The 18,797-nt window shown below is 56.7% G+C and overlaps 2 protein-coding genes across 11 annotated transcripts; both read left to right on the forward strand.

The window, feature by feature from the left end:
* The first annotated feature begins 446 nt into the window (after nucleotides 1-446).
* Nucleotides 447-12,157, forward strand: THBS3 (thrombospondin 3). 3 transcript variants are annotated; one of them, XM_037501263.2, is made up of 23 exons: nucleotides 447-1,321; nucleotides 2,320-2,526; nucleotides 3,020-3,276; nucleotides 3,384-3,486; nucleotides 4,539-4,565; nucleotides 4,773-4,855; nucleotides 4,941-4,992; nucleotides 5,112-5,260; nucleotides 5,629-5,769; nucleotides 6,008-6,085; nucleotides 6,459-6,611; nucleotides 6,831-6,941; nucleotides 7,031-7,138; nucleotides 7,711-7,870; nucleotides 8,190-8,308; nucleotides 8,720-8,772; nucleotides 9,048-9,241; nucleotides 9,386-9,564; nucleotides 9,673-9,721; nucleotides 9,896-10,092; nucleotides 10,346-10,518; nucleotides 11,403-11,542; nucleotides 11,631-12,156. In XM_037501263.2, exons 1-23 carry the CDS (start codon nucleotides 1,243-1,245, stop codon nucleotides 11,687-11,689), a joined length of 2,871 nt encoding a protein of 956 aa, XP_037357160.1. In that variant the 5' UTR covers nucleotides 447-1,242; the 3' UTR covers nucleotides 11,690-12,156. The 3 variants fall into 3 exon arrangements, with proteins under 3 accessions (XP_037357160.1, XP_037357162.1, XP_037357161.1); XM_037501264.2 differs by lacking the exon at nucleotides 447-1,321 and adding an exon at nucleotides 1,345-1,581 and having other exon boundaries at nucleotides 11,631-12,155; XM_037501265.2 differs by lacking the exon at nucleotides 11,403-11,542 and having other exon boundaries at nucleotides 11,631-12,157.
* A 2,203-nt stretch (nucleotides 12,158-14,360) lies between these two features.
* Nucleotides 14,361-18,615, forward strand: MUC1 (mucin 1, cell surface associated). Of its 8 annotated transcripts, XM_037500491.2 has the most exons (10): nucleotides 14,361-14,393; nucleotides 14,607-14,679; nucleotides 15,130-15,180; nucleotides 15,301-16,463; nucleotides 16,560-16,612; nucleotides 16,739-16,872; nucleotides 17,020-17,141; nucleotides 17,233-17,382; nucleotides 17,909-17,968; nucleotides 18,234-18,615. In XM_037500491.2, exons 2-10 carry the CDS (start codon nucleotides 14,619-14,621, stop codon nucleotides 18,297-18,299), a joined length of 1,860 nt encoding a protein of 619 aa, XP_037356388.1. In that variant the 5' UTR covers nucleotides 14,361-14,393; nucleotides 14,607-14,618; the 3' UTR covers nucleotides 18,300-18,615. The 8 variants fall into 8 exon arrangements, with proteins under 8 accessions (XP_037356388.1, XP_054547811.1, XP_054547814.1 ...); XM_054691836.1 differs by having other exon boundaries at nucleotides 15,130-16,463; XM_054691839.1 differs by having other exon boundaries at nucleotides 15,133-16,463.
* The last annotated feature ends 182 nt before the right edge of the window (nucleotides 18,616-18,797 follow it).

An 18,797-nucleotide genomic window follows, 5' to 3' on the forward strand; every position in this document is an offset into this window, starting at 1 on the left:
AGCTTCTCTCCGCCCAGGAGGCGGCCTGAGGGCGGAAGGCGGGGTGGAGGGCTTCTAGGAAGGGCGGGCGCCCGCCGATCCCCGGGCGGCTTCCGAAGGGGGGAGGGGCTCGCGCCCACGACAGCCTAGGAGGGTCATGGCGCCTCGGAGAGTCAGGACGTCTCGGCCGAGAGGAGCCCCGAACCCGTGGAGGCTCGGCCAGCCCAGGAGAAGGGGATCTTGTGCGCTTGGGCCTATTCTGGGAACTTTCGGAAATCTTCACGTGGCCTGGTCTGCTCCCAGGCCCCTCAGGGTTCGGCCCGGAGCAGGGGCTGCGGGGGGGGTCCCCCGAGCCGCATGTTTTCCACAGCACGTTATGCTTGGAGCCGGCCCTGCGCCGCCTGTCGCCATGGAAACAAAACAGGGGCGGTGGCGGCGGCCGGAGCGAAGCCCGGCTGGGGCCTGGGGAGGGGGAGGGGAGATGGGGTTCGCGGACTGTTGTCTTGGTAACGGGAACAGAGCCGCCCCCCACCCCCCGCCTTCATCCGGGTCACGGCCTGTCTGCCCGTACCCCCAGTGCTCCCAGTCTCACCACGCCCCTGGCTTGCCTCTTGGTCTACTGTCCCTGGTGCCCGACTCTTGGTCCCTGATTTCTTCATTCTGACCTCACTGACCACTGTTCAGACTTCCTCCAGACTCCCAAGTTTTCCTAGGAATGAGGGAAAATGGAGGCAACAGGCACATGCCAGGGGACCGCACCCTAACAAAGAGTACTTATTGCTCTGTCAGAGCAGCAAATTTCTTGCCATGTGGGCATTCCCTGGGTACTATAGCCAGCTAGTTTCTGCCACTCCCTTGGCATCCCCTCATGCCAGCTGTGGAATAATGCCCACTGTCTGGTGCTGCCCCTGCCAGGGGTTCCTGCCTTTCCCAAATGTAGCTTCCAGAAAACAGTAGCATTCAGTAATGGTCCCCAACAATGAGGTGCCAGGAGAGAGGGAGGCACCTGGGGGACAGCACGGTTAGGAAGAGGCTGGAGGCAGGGAGGCCACCAGGACTCTTCCCAGAGCCCCTGATTCCCTGAGCTGGGGATGTCTCCTGGGTGATTGGCAGCTCTTTGTTTCAGCCCCCCCTCACCCTCCTGCTGGCCCCCCCCTTCAACTCCCCCTTCCAGTCCCTCCGCCCCCCTCTCCTGCTCTCTCCGCCTAGCCTTTTCCCCTCCCAGCCGCCTGCCTGCCAGGGGTAGTGAGCGGGCTAGGCGGCATGGAGACGCAGGAACTTCGAGGGGCCCTGGCTCTTCTCTTCCTTTGCACTTTCGCATCTGCCAGTCAGGAACTGCAGGGTAAGCCCAGCCCCATCCTCTTAGACCCCTCTCTGCTTCCTTCCCTAGTCACAGGGAGCAGGAAATTGAGCAGGAGGGGAGAGTTGGTAAAATTATGGTCCTGTGGGGGGTGGACTCACAGTATGGTGGGTCATCGGGAACTGGCCAGGGTCCGCATAAGGCCTGGGTATAGGACTCAGGTGCTGGATGCTTGGACTGCCTGACTTGGTTGGAATGTGAGCAGCCAAAGCCATCCTGAGGTCTGGGAGAACAGCTAGAAGGTGGGTACACTGTGTGAACCCCTAGGTCTGCCCCTCGGGTCGGGGGGTGCTTTTCTGGTTGCACAAGGACGGGGTCAGGTAGCAACCAAGAGATCTGGGCTCTCCTGGAGGTCTGGTAGCAGAACAGGCCCATGGTAGTAGGAGAGATAGCGGGACCAGATGACACAGGCACAGATTCTTCGCTGGCTGGAAGGGAAACCACAGATTGGCCTGGACATGGGAGGCTAAGGAAGCTGGGTCCTACATTTCCTTGGGGAGAGAGCCAGACAGTGGGAGGGCTGGAGCCCTCAGTGGGTAGCAGTTCTCATCCAGAGTCAATGTGCTTAGCCCCCAGGATGGGAGGAAGGGCATTAGGATGTGGAAGGAGCCAAACCCAGCCGTGTAAAGAGAAACTGCCTGCCCATTTCTGCTCTGTGAGCACCAGGTGACACTCCTGCCTGGGATCAGCATAGTGACTCCCTTACGCCACCTGGTGGGAGCATCTCAAGTGTGCAGGGTGCTGTTTCTATATTTCCCGTCGAACCTCAGGCCAGCTGCTTCCCAGAGGGTGGCAGTAGGAAATATTGAGGGGGAAGGAAGGCAACAGATGCCTTGTCCTCTGATAGCAACAAGGGCTGAATTTCAGTCTTAGTAACTCATGCTGCCTGGCAGTTTTGAGGGGTGGGTACAGTGTAGGCTCAGGAAAGAGGACAGGTATTTGACCCCTGTCTCTGACCTTAACAATTTCTGCCCTGCCAGTGATTGATCTGCTGACAGTGGGTGAGTCCCGGCAGATGGTAGCTGTGGCAGAGAAGATCCGGACAGCACTGCTCGCTGCTGGGGACATTTACCTGTTGTCCACCTTCCGCCTGCCCCCCAAGCAGGGTGGTGTCCTTTTTGGCCTCTACTCTCGCCAGGACAACACGCGATGGCTGGAGGCCTCTGTTGTGGGCAAGATCAACAAAGGTGATTGGTGGGCATCTCCTTTCCTGCAATGGTGATTCCCTTGCACTCCTTCATCGCCACTGCTGGACCCCTCTTAATATTTCCCAGGGGCCACATCGTACCGGGTATTTAGGAAGTGCCTCAGGAGACCAAATAATAGGGTGAGGCCTGGTTGTGGGGATGAGATGCTATACTTGGGAATGCCTGGGGGGAGGGAGAGGTCTCTGTGTCCCAGCAGTGGTATAGAATGCCCCTCAGATCTCTGGGACACTTCAGTGGGTACAGAGCTAGCTTCTGCCCTGGCAGAGGAGAGAGTGATCTAATACCATTGCAGACCAAGAAATTTCTAGTCTCTAATCCAACTTGGAAAACATTTATTGTGCGCCTATTACATACAAGGTGTTGAGAGAGACCTGCTAAATAAGGGATGATAGCCCAGAGATGCAGCTGACCCAAGGCTTAGGGGGAAATGGTGGGGAGGACCGTGCCCATACTGACCTTTCCTCCTGGGCAGTGCTGGTGCGGTATCAACGGGAGGATGGCAAAGTCCATGCAGTGAACCTTCAGCAAGCAGGCCTGGCCGATGGGCGCACGCACACAGCTCTCCTGCGTCTCCGAGGTCCATCCCGACCCAGCCCTGCCCTGCAGCTCTATGTGGACTGCAGATTGGGCGACCAGCACGCCAGCCTCCCAGCGCTGGCCCCCATTCCCCCAGCAGAGGTCAATGGGCTGGAGATTAGGACTGGACAGAAGGCTTATTCGAGGATGCAGGTGAACAGGGAGGGAGGACCCATTTGCATTTTTGTGGCAACAGAGTTGGTACCAGTAGGAGGAGTTCATAGTTATTCCCCACCTGACTGTGCTCCTGTCCCATCAAGGGCTTTGTGGAGTCTATGAAGATGATTCTGGGTGGCTCCATGGCCCAGGTTGGAGCCCTGAGTGAGTGTCCCTTCCAGGGGGACGAGACAATCCACAGTGCAGGTAACACAGGGACGCCTGTTAACAGATCCTGTGGTCTTTGGTGTTCCCATCCTCTTGACCTTCCTCTTAACACCCATTCCTTTGCCTCACCTATCCTGAGGCTTCCAACCCACTTACCCCAAACGTCCTTAATCTCTGATTTTATGTTCTCCATTAATACGGCTGTCCCAAGAAGTGGGTCTAAAAAATCTCCCTGTTCAGGTCATCCTGCCTGAAGGATGGAAGGCCAGAAAAAATTATCTGGGAGGAGATTATTCTGCAGAACTGTGAGGAAATGCATGGCCTGGCCTTGGTTAACTGAGAGGAGGGTCTTGGGTCTTTTTTAGCTTCCACTGGTGGCCCCATCCAGCAGCAACTTCTCTGAGTATTATGCATCTATCTGCCTGGTCTCTCTGACAGTGATGTTCAGAGGCTGTTACTGCATAAAATGCCCAGTTCCGTCAGAATTTTCAAGGAAAGAACTCTTGAGGTAGAAGCTTGGGAGGCAATGCAACCTACTGGGGTCCTGGCCTTGCTTTGGGTCACCGCTCTTTTTTTTTCTTTAAGATTTATTTATTTATGCATACAAGAGCTGGGGTGCAGGCCAGAGATGCGGAGGGTGAGAGGATTCACCAGAGACAGAGTAGGGAACAGAACAGGCAGACTGGCTGAAATACACTGCTGAGGGGAGCAGCGGGCGAGACAGGAGAGGTCTGCTGCGCCATGTGGGTCACCTCCCTGGCCGGGGATTGAACTCGTGCTGCAGTGGCTGCTGATAGCCTCATAGTGCTGTGTCTTAACCCCTTGCGCCACCAGGGAGGCTCTCACCGCTCATTTGAATCTCTTCTGCCATCACCATTCCTGGGATCCAGGAGGATTTGGGTCATGACCATCTGACAACTCCGTTAGAGGGTCCTTCACCCAGGGAAAAGAATAATGCCACTTGCCTGTCGCCTCTGCCCTACCGTCCAACACCCCATTTTATTCCAAGACTCCAGCCCCTTGCTCCTGTCCCCTTCCTCTTCTCATAGCAGGCCCCTCTTCACATCTTTATCCTGTTTTCTTCTCTCCAGTGACCAGTGCGCTCCACTCCATCCTAGGTGAGTAGGCTACTATGAAGTTCAAGGGGTGTAAGATTGGGGAGGCCCAAGCTTTGGCCACTGCTTGAGACTATGTCCTTTTCAGCCAGCACTGTGTGAGGTTTAATGGTGGAGGGTGGGCAGCAGTGGCAGAAGCTGACTTATTACCCAAGGTGGGACCAAGGCTGGTGCCCAGTTCTAAGCCTCCCCATACCTGGGCTCTGACAGGGGAGCAGACCAAGGCGCTGGTCACCCAGCTCACCCTCTTCAACCAGATCCTGGTGGAGCTGCGGGATGATATCCGAGATCAGGTTTGAGTGGGCCAGCGAGGGGTGTCACTGATCCAGGGGTGGGTGGCAGATGCCAAGGGCCAACTCCTCCCTGTGCTTCTACCAGGTGAAGGAGATGTCCCTGATCCGAAACACCATCATGGAGTGTCAGGTGTGCGGTGAGTGGGAGAGGAGGGCGGCTCTGGGTGGCATCTCTGTACTCTTCACACCATGGCTTGGGCTCCCACTGCCAGGGACTGGAATGTGACCTCTGGGTGGCTCTGTGCCCACTCCCTAGGCTTCCACGAGCAGCGTTCCCACTGCAGCCCCAACCCCTGCTTCCGAGGCGTGGACTGCATGGAAGTGTATGAGTACCCTGGCTACCGCTGTGGGCCGTGCCCTCCAGGCCTGCAGGGCAATGGCACCCACTGCGCTGACATCAATGAGGTGGGGGAGGGCAGCATCTGGAAGGGCATAGAAAGTTGGGGTAAGGGAATCAGGAGGGTCCAAGAAAGTGGGGTAAATGTTGTCTTATGCAGAGGAACTTGGAGTTTTGGTGAGGTCAAAGACCAGAAGGGAAGTGAGAGACAGAAGGCCTGGGGTAAAGACTTCAGCGCCACGCAGGGAAGGAGCTGGGGCAGGGGTAGGTGGGTGGGAGATGGCTGGGCAGGAGTTACTCCAGAGGGATGTGGGGTGAGGGATCAGAGTTCACTGAGTTTGGGAAGGGACATCTGCGGGGGCAACCAGGAGCAACCAGCAGTGGTTCTAGGGTCACAGGCCAGGGCTTGACCTCTTCTTCCTCCTCTGGTCCCCAGTGCGCTCACGCTGACCCTTGTTTCCCGGGCTCCAACTGCATCAACACCATGCCAGGCTTCCACTGTGAGGCCTGTCCTCGAGGCTACAAAGGCACACAGGTGTCTGGTGTGGGCATTGACTACGCCCGGGCCAGCAAACAGGTCAGGCTGGGTCGAGTGTATGGACAAGAGAGCTTGGCTGGCAGCAGCCAGGGACTTCTGAGTGGGACATGGGGCCCTTATGATAAATGGGCTCACCTGATGGCTTTGCATAGGTTTGGGTCTGGGCTTCATGTAAATTTTCACCAATGAGGCCACACCAGTGTGCTCACCCCTCTCCCCCCCCCCCGCCCCGCAACTGCCATAGGTCTGGCTCAACCCAAAATCTCTGCCCCTCCAGGTCTGCAGCGACATTGACGAATGCAGTGATGGCAACAATGGCGGTTGCGACCCAAACGCCATCTGCACCAACACAGTGGTGAGCTGAATGCCCCAGTGTCTGTGGAGTGGGGGGTGCACTCCCTCTTCAAATCTCCTGCCTCGCCTGCCCCTCCCCTAGCACACTACACATAGTAGGTGTTCCACATGGACCTGATTTGGAATTCTGGTTCTGCCCCTCTGAGCTGTGACTCTAGCAAGTTATTTAGCTTTTCTGAACCTTGGAGTCCTCATTTGAAAAATGGAGCTGTTACCCACTTAGAAAGGTTGTCAGGAGAACCTAAAGGAGTTAACGAATACCATTGGTGCACAGCTGTGGGTGCCCACCCTACATGCCCAGGATGGGGCAGTGCTGGTTCTAGGTGCTGGGCAGGCTGATCCTCCTTCCTGACACATCACTTCCTTACCCCTAGGGCTCTTTCAAGTGTGGTCCCTGTCGCCTGGGCTTCCTGGGCAACCAGAGCCAGGGCTGCGTTCCAGCCCGGAGCTGCCACAGCCCAGCACACAGCCCCTGTCATGTCCATGCGCACTGTCTGTTTGAACGCAACGGTGCGGTGTCCTGTTCGGTGAGCTAGGCCTGGAGCTTGGAAGGGAAAGGGAGATTCTGGAAAGGGGGTAGGAGTGATAAACACATTTCGGGACTGGAATGGGGGTCTTCATGGGAAAGGGAGGCAGACCTGGGTGCAGAAACTGGTCGGTTAAGAGCAGAGCCTGCAGCTGAGAAAGGGCTGGGGGCTGAGAGGTGGCCCTCGCCCACTTGTCACTCCCATCCTCTGTTGCTGCAGTGCAACGTGGGCTGGGCCGGGAATGGGAACGTGTGTGGGCCTGACACAGACATCGATGGCTATCCAGACCAGGCTCTGCCCTGCATGGACAACAACAAACACTGCAAGCAGGTGCGGGGTGCAGGCTGGGGAGTGTGCAGGGGAGAGGCTCAGGTGGGGCTGACCAGAACTCATCCATCCATATTCACCCCGACCTTTAGGACAACTGCCTTTTGACACCCAACTCTGGGCAGGAAGATGCCGATAATGATGGTGTGGGGGACCAGTGTGATGCTGATGCCGATGGGGATGGGATCAAGAATGTTGAGGTGGCTCACAAGCGTCCTGCCCCTTCCGGCTTCTCTGCTCGCTTTTTTTTTTTTTTTTAAGATTTATTTATTTATGCACCCAAGAACTGGGGTGTAAGCCACAGATGCAGGGGGGGGGGGTGAGAGGATTCACCAGAGACAGAGTGGGGAGCAGAGCAGGCAGTTTGACTGAAATATACTTCTGAGGGGAGCAGCAGGTGAGTCAGGAGAGGTCTGCTGCACCATGTAGGTAGCTCCCTGGCCAGGGATCAAACTCATGCTGCAGTGGCTGCAGATAGCTTCATAGTGCTAAGACTTTTCCTCTTGCACCACCAGGGAGGCCCCTCTGCTCACTTCTCTTCTCTCCTCATATCTAGGACTTGGTCCCATAAGCCTGCCCCCCTTGACTCCTGGCAGTTCTCCAGGACAGGTCCCAGTGTTCCAAACTAGGGAGGCATTAAACCCTGTACCCAGGACAAGGTGGAATGTCTGGTGGATGGAGGGTGGGTGGATAGGATTGCATCAAGCAGGTGATGGTAGACAAGGAGGCCAAGTGGTTCCAGGGAGGCCTGACTCCTTCCTTCCCTCCCTAGGACAACTGTCGGCTGTTTCCCAACAAGGATCAACAAAACTCAGATACAGATTCATTTGGAGATGCCTGTGACAACTGCCCCAATGTCCCCAACAATGACCAGAAGGACACAGATGGCAATGGGGAAGGCGATGCCTGTGACAACGACGTGGATGGGGATGGTGCAGGCCTGGGGTTGAGGGGATAGCTGGGAGGCTTGTAAGAATTTGGATACAGGTGGGAATGAAGCAGAAGCTAGGAGGTCAGAATTGGAGGGGTCTGCTTGTGGAAGACAGCCTGGGGGAGAGGATTACCTGTGGCAGCTATCAATGGGATGAGAGGTAGGGTGTAGGGCTAGGCAGGGAGTGGGCAAGAGAAAGTACAAGCAGACTTCCTGACCAGCCATCCTCTGAATGGGGAGCAAAGCTCAGGGCCTTCACCAACCTGGGGGAGAATGACATGTGCTAGTGACAACCTTGCCTTGTACCCCATGTCTCCTAGGTATCCCCAACGGATTGGACAATTGCCCTAAAGTCCCCAACCCCCTACAAACAGACAGGGATGAGGATGGGGTGGGAGACGCCTGTGACAGCTGTCCTGAAATAAGCAATCCCACCCAGGTACAGGGGATGGAGAGGGCCGGGAAGTGGTGGAAGGACTGGTGGATGAAGCCCCAGCACTTTTTTTTTTAAGATTTATCTATTTATGCACACAAGAACTGGGGTACAGGCCAGAGCCGCAGGGGGTGAGAGGATTCACCAGAGACAGAGTGGGAAACAGAACAGGCCGACTAACTGAAATACACTGCTGAGGGAAGCAGCGGGCGAGGCAGGAGAGTTCTGTCATGCCATGTGGGTATCTCCCTGGCTGAGGATCGAACTTACACTGCAGTGGCTGCGGACAGCCCTGTAGGTTTTGTCTCAACCCCTTGCGCCACCAGGGAGGCCTGAAGCCCCACTTGGGAAAGTGGTCAGGTCACCTTCTTGCAAGTTACCAAGAAGAGATGGTGAGAACACGCCCCTCTCTCTCAGACAGATGCAGACAGTGACCTGGTGGGGGACGTCTGTGACACCAATGAAGACAGGTAGAGTCTTCGCCAAGAGATGGAAGGTCTCATAGGGGATACCTGATTTCATCTAGTAGCTTCTTAACTCCTTCTGTAGCTTAGCCTTGATTCTCCACCACTGTTGAGCAGGAAATCATTCCCATAGTCTACCCTCCATTGCTGCTGCTGGACCTTCACCTCGTCTGGCTGACTGCATGGGTCTGAGTGGAGGGTATACCCCAGACACACTCCTAAGCAAGAGTGAAGGACGTGGTACCATTAGACTTTATTTTGGTGCTACTTCTTCTGGGCAGTGATGGGGATGGACATCAGGACACCAAGGACAACTGCCCACAGCTGCCCAACAGTTCCCAACTGGACTCAGACAATGATGGACTTGGAGATGAGTGTGACGGGGACGATGATAATGATGGCATCCCAGATTATGTGCCTCCTGGTCCTGATAACTGTCGCTTGATACCAAATCCCAATCAGAAGGACTCCGATGGTAAGGCTGGGGTTCCACAGGGTCTGGGCAGGTATGGACTGTGCTCAGAGGTGGCAAGTCCTGCTGGCGGGGAGGTCAGGAGTAGAAGCCTAAGAGGTGGTAGTGGGCAGAGCCTTCCTGAGTGTCTAGCCTTACTCTGCCCAGGCAATGGTGTTGGTGATGTGTGTGAGAATGACTTTGACAATGATGCCGTGGCTGATCCCCTGGACGTGTGCCCTGAAAGTGCAGAAGTAACCCTCACAGATTTCCGGGCCTATCAGACGGTCGTCCTGGATCCTGAGGGTGATGCTCAGATTGACCCAAACTGGGTTGTGCTCAACCAGGTACAAGGGCAGTGGGCTGGGTGGGTACTGTCGGGTCAGACTACCAGCTGGGGCCTCGGTGGGGTAGTGCACCTAATCAGGGCTTTCTTCTTTACTGCACCCCACTAGGGCATGGAAATCGTTCAGACCATGAACAGTGACCCCGGCTTGGCAGTTGGTATGTAAGCGTTCAATAGTTTCCAAATGGAGTAAACCTGCGGGGGCAGAGGGTAGAGGGGCAAGCTGGCTACACATAGCAGACATTCCTTCACACACATCCCCACTCTGCAACAGGCCAACAGTAGCTTTGCTGCCCCTGACCTTGATCCCACCCACCCACCCCTCCCACCAGGATATACAGCCTTCAACGGTGTGGACTTTGAAGGCACCTTCCATGTGAACACAGTAACTGATGATGACTACGCAGGCTTTCTCTTCAGTTATCAGGACAGCGGCCGCTTCTACGTGGTCATGTGGAAGCAAACGGAGCAGACGTACTGGCAGGCCACACCTTTCCGGGCTGTTGCTCAGCCCGGGCTGCAGCTCAAGGTCCCGCAGCTATCCAGACTCCCCAACCCAGAGTCCTTCCCCCAAACCTCCCTGCTAAGGCTAGGGCTTCCCCCACTGCTTGAGTGGGAACCCTCTTATGTAGACATCTGACCAGGAGGTTGGCTCCCTGGGGCTCCAGAACATCCTCCTGACCACCAACTTCCTCTTCCACCTGCACTTACCAACCAGCCGTCTCTCTTTTGGGGGGCCTATGGTTAATTCACTGTTTGCTATTGTCCCCCCCCACCCCCAGGCAGTGACATCAGTGTCCGGCCCAGGTGAGCACCTCCGGAATGCCCTATGGCATACTGGCCATACCCCTGATCAGGTACGACTGCTGTGGACTGACCCACGAAACGTGGGCTGGCGTGACAAGACCTCCTACCGCTGGCAGCTGCTGCACAGGCCTCAAGTTGGCTACATTCGGTGAGGGGAGGGGTTGAGCCCTCCAGAAGAACCCCAGGCCTGGCTCTCCTGTAGCTGGGACTCACCAGTGGACTCCCCTCCACTCAGTTCCTGGAGCATGGACCCAGACTGGGGCCCTTTCCCTCTGTCTCTCCTCTCACCACAGACATGCTGCCCTGGCTCTGCCCTCCTAACAGCAGACAGCCTGGGTTCTGGGGCTGCTCTTAAGAGGATCTATAAGCAGTGTGGGCAAGTCATTTCTTTCTGTGCCCTCTGAAAAATGAGGGCATGTCTGGGAGCCTCTGATCCTAGAGAAACACATCACATCCAGCCCCTTCATTGGTACAGCCTGGATCTGCCTCATGAGTCTGACCAGGAAGGGATCCTTATTTACAGAAGAACAAATTGACAAACTGAGGCCCAGACTTCATGGCCTTTTGTCCACAATTTTCATTTCCTTTTGGTGAAGATGACAGGGAAGGGAGGGGAAATGACTAAGAGCCCAGAGACAGGGACTTGGGTTGATTCCCCTTTAAGGTGCCTGGGGCTGCAGGGCGCCAGGACAGGGGATAAGGGGGGTGGACTAAAGCCTGGGAAGCGGGTGACTTCACCCCCCAGTCCTTTGTGCTCATTGTCATGGCAACCCAATCCTTGCTAGGAATGTGGCTGGTGCTTTGAGATGCAAAGGGGGCTGGACAAAGAGCCAGGGGCCCCAGGCCTGAGAAAAGCACCCCCCCCATCCCACCCCATCCCTTTCTCCCTCCCCCCTTCCCTTCTCTAGCCTGTTGAGCTCAAGGGGGGGGGGTTTGGGGATGAGCAAGGCCTGGGAGATGAGCAAGGCCTGGGCTTGGTGGCACAGTGCCCACTGGCCCCCTAGCACCAATGGACACCCCTATTCTGGACAGGGTGAAGCTCTATGAGGGACCCCAGCTAGTGGCGGATTCTGGGGTGATCATTGACACTTCCATGAGAGGGGGGCGTCTTGGTGTATTCTGCTTCTCCCAAGAAAACATCATTTGGTCCAATCTCCAGTATAGATGCAATGGTGAGGTTCTAGACCAAGATCAGCCTGACCTCTCCTACCCTTCTGGAACAGTCACATCTTCTGACCTTAATCATTTCTCCTTCCTCAGACACAGTGCCCGAGGATTTTGAGCCCTTCCGGAGGCAGCTTCTCGAGGGCAGAGTATGAAGAAGTGGCCACCAGACTCAGAATTCTGATTTTAGACCCTTTGGCCTTGGGGTCTATCCTGGAGACCCCGGAGTCTAATCTACAGCCTCTTTGCCAATACAGGATCCCTCTCTGGCACCCATCAACAGTTCAGCCCGAGATGGATGGTGATCCCGCTCTTCAGGAGATGGGAAGTTTTCAAGGGGTATTTCTCAGGCACTAACCCCAGGAAAGATAACAGCACATTGCCATAAAGTTTCCGTTGTTTTCTAAGTCAGTGCAATTGCTTATTTTAGGGATTTTCGGGAATAGTGTGGGAAGCAAAAAGGAACTTGAAGGGGGGTAAGGGAGAGGACTGGCAGGATGGGAGTTAGAGAACTAGAGGAACTTTAGCTGAGAGTGGGGCACAGTGAGGAAGATGCAGCATGAGGGTTAGGTGAAGGATGGTGGGGGAGGGGTTAGGTGAAGTATGAGGCGCTGGTCGGAGCAAGGTTAAAGTTCTTCCAGCCCCACTTACTCACGGTGGCAGCGGCGACACTCCAATCTATCTTAGATCAGCCGGGATCGAGAGCCAGGAGGGCTGGGGCTGCCCAGCTCGGGGTGAGGGGGAGGCCGGGGGGCCGGAGGGGCCGGAGGCCGGGACGAGTGCAATATTGGCGGGGGAAAGAACAACACTGCACCGCGTCCCGTCCCTCCCGCCCGCCCGGGGCCCAGGATCCCGCTCACCACCAGTTGAAGTCGGATCAGCCTAAGAACCAGGGCGCGCTGGGGAGTTGAATTCACTTGGGAGACCAGAGGGCCCTGACGTCCGAAAGGGGGTGCAGGGAATGGTAAAGGGGAAAGGGAGAGGGGACGGGGAGACCGCGCTACCCCGGAAGGCGGTTTTCCGACGCTCAGGCGTTGCGCGCGCTTGCTCTTTAAATACTCAGACTGCGCGGCGCGGAGCCGTCGCCATGGTGACGCGTGTCCCAGCAACCGAACTGAATGGCTGTTGCCTGGCAACGCCAGGATTGAAGTTTTGGGGCCGCCCACCTAGATACTCGCGCTTTCATGGGCTTGCGGGTGGAGGGGCTTCCCCGCCTCTCCGGCCCCTGGCGCGCTGATGTCAGCGGACTCCCCCCCCCAAATTCCCCCCCCCCCAGGGCGGGCTGCGGCACAAAGCCGCGCTAATAAGCTGGAGCGGCGCACGGCTGGGAACCGTGGTCGGTGGGCTCCTGACCAGGCTAACCTCCAATCCCTTCTCGCCGAACTGTTTTTCGAGTGTTTTCAGTCTGCATTCGCCGAGGCTAAGAATTGTTTTCCTAATGCGGACGTAACTACTTCCGTCCGTCCGGATCGCAAACCTAGGACCCTAAGCTTGGGCCTATACCCTAACCTCCACGTGCCAGTGTGTTCCCCAAACACCTCTCTAGTCCCCAATATTTCTGCCCTTCAATATACCTCTTAGCCTGTGGCCTCCCTGGTCGCCTAGAGGTTAAGTCTCAGCGCTATCACCACCGCAGCCTGAGTTCAATCCCCGGCCGGTGAGCTCACCTACATATGGCGCGGCAGGCCTCTCCTGTCCCGCCCCTGCTCCCCTTAGCAGTGTGTTTCCGTAAATCCGCCTGTTCTGCTCCCCACTCTGTCTCTGGTGAATCCTCTCACGCCCCCCCAATCTCTGGCCTACACCCCAGTTCTATGGTAAAATAATAAAATAGCCCTCCCAAATCACGCACCCTTACAGAGAACTTTGCTCCCACCTACCACCATCTGCCTATATCTTTGCTCCCCAAAGTATGGTTCTGTGCCCGCAATGTCATCCTATCGCCCCAACTTAGCCTCCTAAAAACGTGATTCTTCCAGTAAACTGCCCCATCCCCCTTCCCACATTCCGATGTCCTCTCTCACAAATACCTGGTTTCCCTCCCACATACCTCAGGACCCCACCCACTTAACGCGATTTTCTCCAGACAACACTCCCGCATACCCAGAGTCCCCTCCGAAAGCTCCCAGCCCCTCCATTGATACTGGGTACAGTACGTTGCCCCCGTAATTGACCAATCCACTAATTCTTCTCGCCGGTCCTGCCTACCCCAGCTTCCCTTCGCCCCCACTTGGGCAGCGCCGCCCAGCTTCCTCTCCGCGGGCCCATCGCAGCCCCTCTGCGCGTCGCGGCAGGCCGCCAGGGGCCCCGGTGACCGCTAGAGGGCAGGAGAGCCCGCTGGCCGCCCGTGGAAGGAAAGACCCTAGGGCTAGGTGCAGACCAGGCTACGTGCAAATTTAAGTGGAAATTTCTTCCCCTGCCCCCTTCTCGGGGGAAGTCAAGGAAGAAAAATCTGGCAGGGGCGGGGACTCTGGTTTTCAGGGTAGAAGTGCTTATGGAACAGGACAGGGAGCGGCTACAAGGGTGCGCCTTGTGTTCCGGGAAGTGGTGGGGGAGGGGGCCCCAACTAGCACCTAGACCTCTCATTGGCAAGTCTTCTCCTTTCTTCTCAGCCCCAGGAGTGGAGTACCAGAGGTGTGGGGCTCCTGAGGGTGAGCTCCCGGGGTTTCTGTCCAGGACCTTGACCTAACCACTTTCTCTGTTCCTTTTCTCACCTGGAGCTAAAACTAGAGCCATGGAGACCCAGATCTCAGCCTCACCACCACCAACACCACCGTCTGGAGCCAGGGAGTGGTTGGTGAAAGGGGGAGACCTTTTGGAAAACAAACAAGTTGTCAGAAGGTTGAGTGATTGGAGCCCCAGGTACCCAACCTGAGGGGCCAGGAATCGTTGGGAGGAGGAGGAAGAAGTAGGAGGTAGGGAAAGGGGGAGGGGGCGGAGTTTTGTCACCTGTCACCTGCCTGGCTGAGCCTAGGGCGGGCGGGGGACCGGTATAAAGCAGCAGGCGCTTGTGCACTCCAACTCACACGCAGCGCAGCGCCTTCCTGAGTCTCTTCTGGCCCCCCTCCCATCCAGCCCAGCACCACCATGACACCAGGCACCCAGGCCCCTTGCTTCCTCTCGCTGCTGCTCTTCCTACAGCTTACAGGTGAGGGGCACAGGGTGGGAAGGGGGCTGCCCTGCTCTGTTCATGTGCTCTTCCCAGCCTTTCTGTGGATTTTGCTTCCTGACAGATGGAAGCACAAGAGTCAGGATTGCAGACAGGGTGAGATATTTTGTGCCCAAAAAAGACAAGAAGCTAGGGCTGGGCTAAGAAGAGATGGTCCCTCAGGAGAGTGAGTGCCAAGGGGTAGGCCAATGTCCTGAAGAGAAGTCTGGTGGTGGGGTGGGAAAGTCAGGAGAGGTAAATCTCGTGAGTGGAGAAATACACTCAAGGAGAATGGGAAGAAGGAGGGTGCCAGCCAGGAGGCAGCAGGAGGGCTGATCCAGGCGCCTACTCCCAAGTGCCCCGGCATTACTTCTCTGGATGCGAGAAAATGTATTTTCTACTTATTTTAACGTGTTCCTGACCCAGCCCTTTGACCTCAATTTCTTACAGCAGCCACCAGCCCTATCCCTTCAATGGCTTCTACAGTCTCTGACAACACAGGTCACAGCAGAAATACTCAGCCTTTGACTACCCAAAGCACCTCAGTGCCCCACTCCATTGACAGAAATGATATGAAGATAACCAGTAACTCACACTCTGCTGCTGATGGCCTTTCTCCAGGCTCAACCACCTTAGCCCCGACCACAACCGGCCCTTCCTCAGGCTCAACCACCTCAGTCCCGGCCATCAGCCCTGCCTCGGGCTCAGCCACCAGTCCAGACAACAGTGATAGCTCAGTACTGACCACCAGCCCTGCCTCAGGCTCAACCACCTCAGTCCTGGCCACCAGCCCTGCCTCAGGCTCAGCCACCTCAGCCCTGGCCACCAGCCCTGCCTCGGATTCAATCACCTCCACCCGGATCACCGGCCCTGCATCAGGCTCAACCACCAGTCCAGGCCACAGTAACAGCTTAGCCCCAACAACCAGCCCTGCCTCAGGCTCAACCACCTCAGCCCCAGACACCAGCCCTGCCTTGGGCTCAACCACCAGTCCAGGCCACAGGAACAGCTTAGTCCCAACCACCAGCCCTGCCTCGGGCTCAACCACCTCAGCCCCGGCCACGAGCCCTGCCTTGGGCTCAACCACCAGTCCAGGCCACAGGAACACCTCAGCCCTGACCATGAGCCCTGCCTCGGGCTCAACCAATTTAGCCCCAGCCACCAGCCCTGCCTTAGGCTCAACCACCTCAGCCCCGGCCACTGGCCCTGCCTCAGGCTCAACTACCAGTTCAGGCCACAGTAACAGCTTAGCCCAGACAACCAGCCCTGCCTCAGGCTCAACCACCTCAGCCTCAGACACCAGCCCTGCCTTGGGCTCAACCACCAGTCCAGGCCACAGGAACATCTCAGCCCTGACCACCAGCCCTGCCTCAGGCTCAACCACCAGTCCAGGCCACAGTGGCAGCCTAGCCCCAGCCACCAGCTCTGCCTCAGGCTCAACTACTTTAGCCTCAGCCACCAGCCCTGCCTCAGGCTCAACCACTCCAGGCCACAGTGGCAGCTCTGCCAAGACTACCACAACCCCAGCCAGCAAGGGCACTCCATCCTCAGTTCCCAGCCACTACTCTGATACTCCTACCACCCCTGCTACCCATAGCAGCAGGCCTGTGGCCAGTAGCACTAGTCATACACTACCTTACTCCTCCCCCAGTCATACTCCTTTCCCTATGAAGTTCTCCTTTTTCTTCCTGTCTTTTTCCATTGTGAACCTCCAGTTTAACTCTTCCTTGGAGGATCCCAACAGCAGTTACTACCAGAAGCTGCAGAGAAACATCTCTGAGCTGGTGAGTTTCTACTTATATCACCATAATCCTCCGGAAAGCCTTTGGAAATGCTTGAACCCCTTATATTGAGCCTTATTCCTCCCCCTCTCACCCCAGTTTTTGCAGATTTATAAACAGAACTTTGTGGGCCTGTCTGATATCAAGTTCAGGTACAGTTCTGGGTGTGGACTCTGAGTGGCTGAGTGGATGTTGTCACAGTTGTGGGGAGAGACTCATGGTTGGGGGAAGTGTGGGACCCAGAGACTGGGCTGAGTTGCCCATTTCTCTGTGATCAGTTCAGGATCTGTGGTGGTACAATCAGTTCTGATCTTACAAGAGGGTGCCACTGATGCCTATGAGGTGAAGAAACAGCTTCTTGACCATGAAGCAAAAGCAGCCAGCTACAACCTGACCATCTCAAAAGTTAGCGGTGAGGCCACTTCCCCAGCTGCTGGCCAGTGCCATGCTGCCCGGGTGCCCTCCCTCTCCAGCGGCTGGGTTCCTGTTATACCCTGGGGGCTAGTAGGGGGAGGCCGCCTCCTTTGGGAGCCTGCCTGATTACTGCTTTTCCCTTCAGTGCACAGTGTGCCACTTCCTTCCTCTGCCCAGTCTGGGTCTGGGGTCCCTGGCTGGGGCATTGCCCTGCTGGTGCTGATCTGTATTCTGGTGACTCTGGCTGTCATCTATCTCATGGCCCTGGTAAGTGCTCCTTCTCCAGCCCCGACCAAGGTCCTCCTGCTAGAAGGTACTCCACAGGCCCACCACCTCCTGTCTCTGCTTGTCTCCCCAGGCTGTGTATCAGTGTCGCCGGAAGAACTGTGGGCAGTTGGACCTCTTTCCAACCAGCGACACTTACCATCCCATGAGCGAGTACCCCACCTATCACACCCACGCACGCTATGTGCCCCCTGGCAGTACCAGACGGAGCCCCTCTGAGGAGGTGAGGTGAAAGGAGGCAGAGGCTTTTGCTGGGCAGGGGGTATGAAAGGTGAGCAGTGAGAGGTGCCATGAAATAAGCAGTGGCGCTGGCAAGGATGGGCCTGGGGAGCTTTCCAGAGGGAGCATTCCCATCCCCCCACCCCTTCCCCCACCACACCGCCCCAGCGTTCCTAGAACAGCATTCACTGCTCATGCTGCTCACAGTGTTGCCCAGAGGCAAAAGGGCTGGGGCACTGTGCCCAAGGGGACTTTCATGCAGGACCCATAAGGACTGAGCACTAGTCTCCTGAGGACTTGGAAGGTAGATGGGGCGAAAGACTGGAGGGGAGGGGAGCTCAATGTGAGGAGGCCAGGGAGACCAGGGGAGGGTGGGCCCTTCCTCCCCCTTGGGCTTTTCACTATAGGACCAGGTAAATAATTACTTTGGCCACCTGGGGCTGGAGTGGCCCCACTCCAGGTGGGGGAGGGGAGAGGAATTTCCTTGTCTGGAACCAATTTTTCCTCTTTCTGGGCCTTCCTTCTCCCAGTTTTACACAGATACACTAACACTTCCTTGGGCAGGAGGAGCAGAGACTAGAGGGAGACAGGTACAGGAAGGGAGGGCAAGGGGGCTGACTAGAGCCAAAAGAGGGAGTGAAGGGGAGCAGAGGGGGGAGGAGGGGCCCTGTTTACAGTCACCTGGCTGCCGGTGGTGCCCAGCAGGTGCTCTCTCTGAATTAACCCCTTGAGAGTTAGTTGTCAGGCTCCCAGACCTATCACTCAGCTTAGGATGCCATCCCAGGGCCCCAAGAAGCTAGCCCCCCAGGAAAGCTTTGCCCCTCACCCTGGATCCCTTCTCTCCTCTGCCCCCAGGTCTGTGCAGGCAATGGCGGCAGCCTGTCTTACACAAACCCAGCAGCCACATCTGCCAACTTGTAGAGGCACGTTTTTGTGTGGAGAGTCTCTCTAACCAGTGCCCGTGCCTCCCTTCAGCACCAGAGTCCCCTCCCCAACTCCCTTCTGGGCCGGTGAGCTGGGAGTTCAGACTGGCTGCTCAAAGCTTCCCTCACAGGGCCTACCAAGAGTCTTCCAACCCCTCAGCCTGAGGAAGCCCAGCCAGGTCCCTGGGAAACAGGCCTGGGGCAGTGGTGCAGAGCATCCCAGGAGGACCAGGCCAGAAAGCCTGCACTGGGAGTGGAAACCTGACCATGGCTGAATAAAATGAGCGCCGCCTGTGTGCTAACCACCAACTTCTGACCGGCCATGCCATCCGTGACTGCCATGTTGTCCGTGACCAGTAGATAGGAGGGCTGGTCCCAGTGTGTGGTGTCTGGAAAGGGCCTTTGGGGGAGGAGAAAGGAAGGAAAGGAGCAGGGTTTATTTGAGAAATAAGAGGCGTGGAGAGATGACATTAGGGCACAGGAGTGGCTGGGGAAG

Source organism: Talpa occidentalis, unplaced genomic scaffold, assembly GCF_014898055.3.
Source record: "Talpa occidentalis isolate TD23 unplaced genomic scaffold, MPIMG_talOcc4v2.1 talOcc4.9, whole genome shotgun sequence".
Taxonomy (NCBI): Eukaryota; Metazoa; Chordata; class Mammalia; order Eulipotyphla; family Talpidae; genus Talpa; species Talpa occidentalis.

Coding starts and splice junctions, on each gene's coding strand:
- MUC1 (XM_054691836.1), top strand. CDS start 14,619: ATGACACCAGGCACCCAGGCCCCTTGCTTCCTCTCGCTGCTGCTCTTC. Junction 14,680..15,129: donor GCTCTTCCTACAGCTTACAG/GTGAGGGGCACA, acceptor AATTTCTTACAG/CAGCCACCAGCCCTATCCCT. Junction 16,613..16,738: donor CTGTCTGATATCAAGTTCAG/GTACAGTTCTGG, acceptor CTCTGTGATCAG/TTCAGGATCTGTGGTGGTAC.
- THBS3 (XM_037501263.2), top strand. CDS start 1,243: ATGGAGACGCAGGAACTTCGAGGGGCCCTGGCTCTTCTCTTCCTTTGC. Junction 6,942..7,030: donor ACAACAAACACTGCAAGCAG/GTGCGGGGTGCA, acceptor CCCGACCTTTAG/GACAACTGCCTTTTGACACC. Junction 11,543..11,630: donor TCTCCAGTATAGATGCAATG/GTGAGGTTCTAG, acceptor CTCCTTCCTCAG/ACACAGTGCCCGAGGATTTT.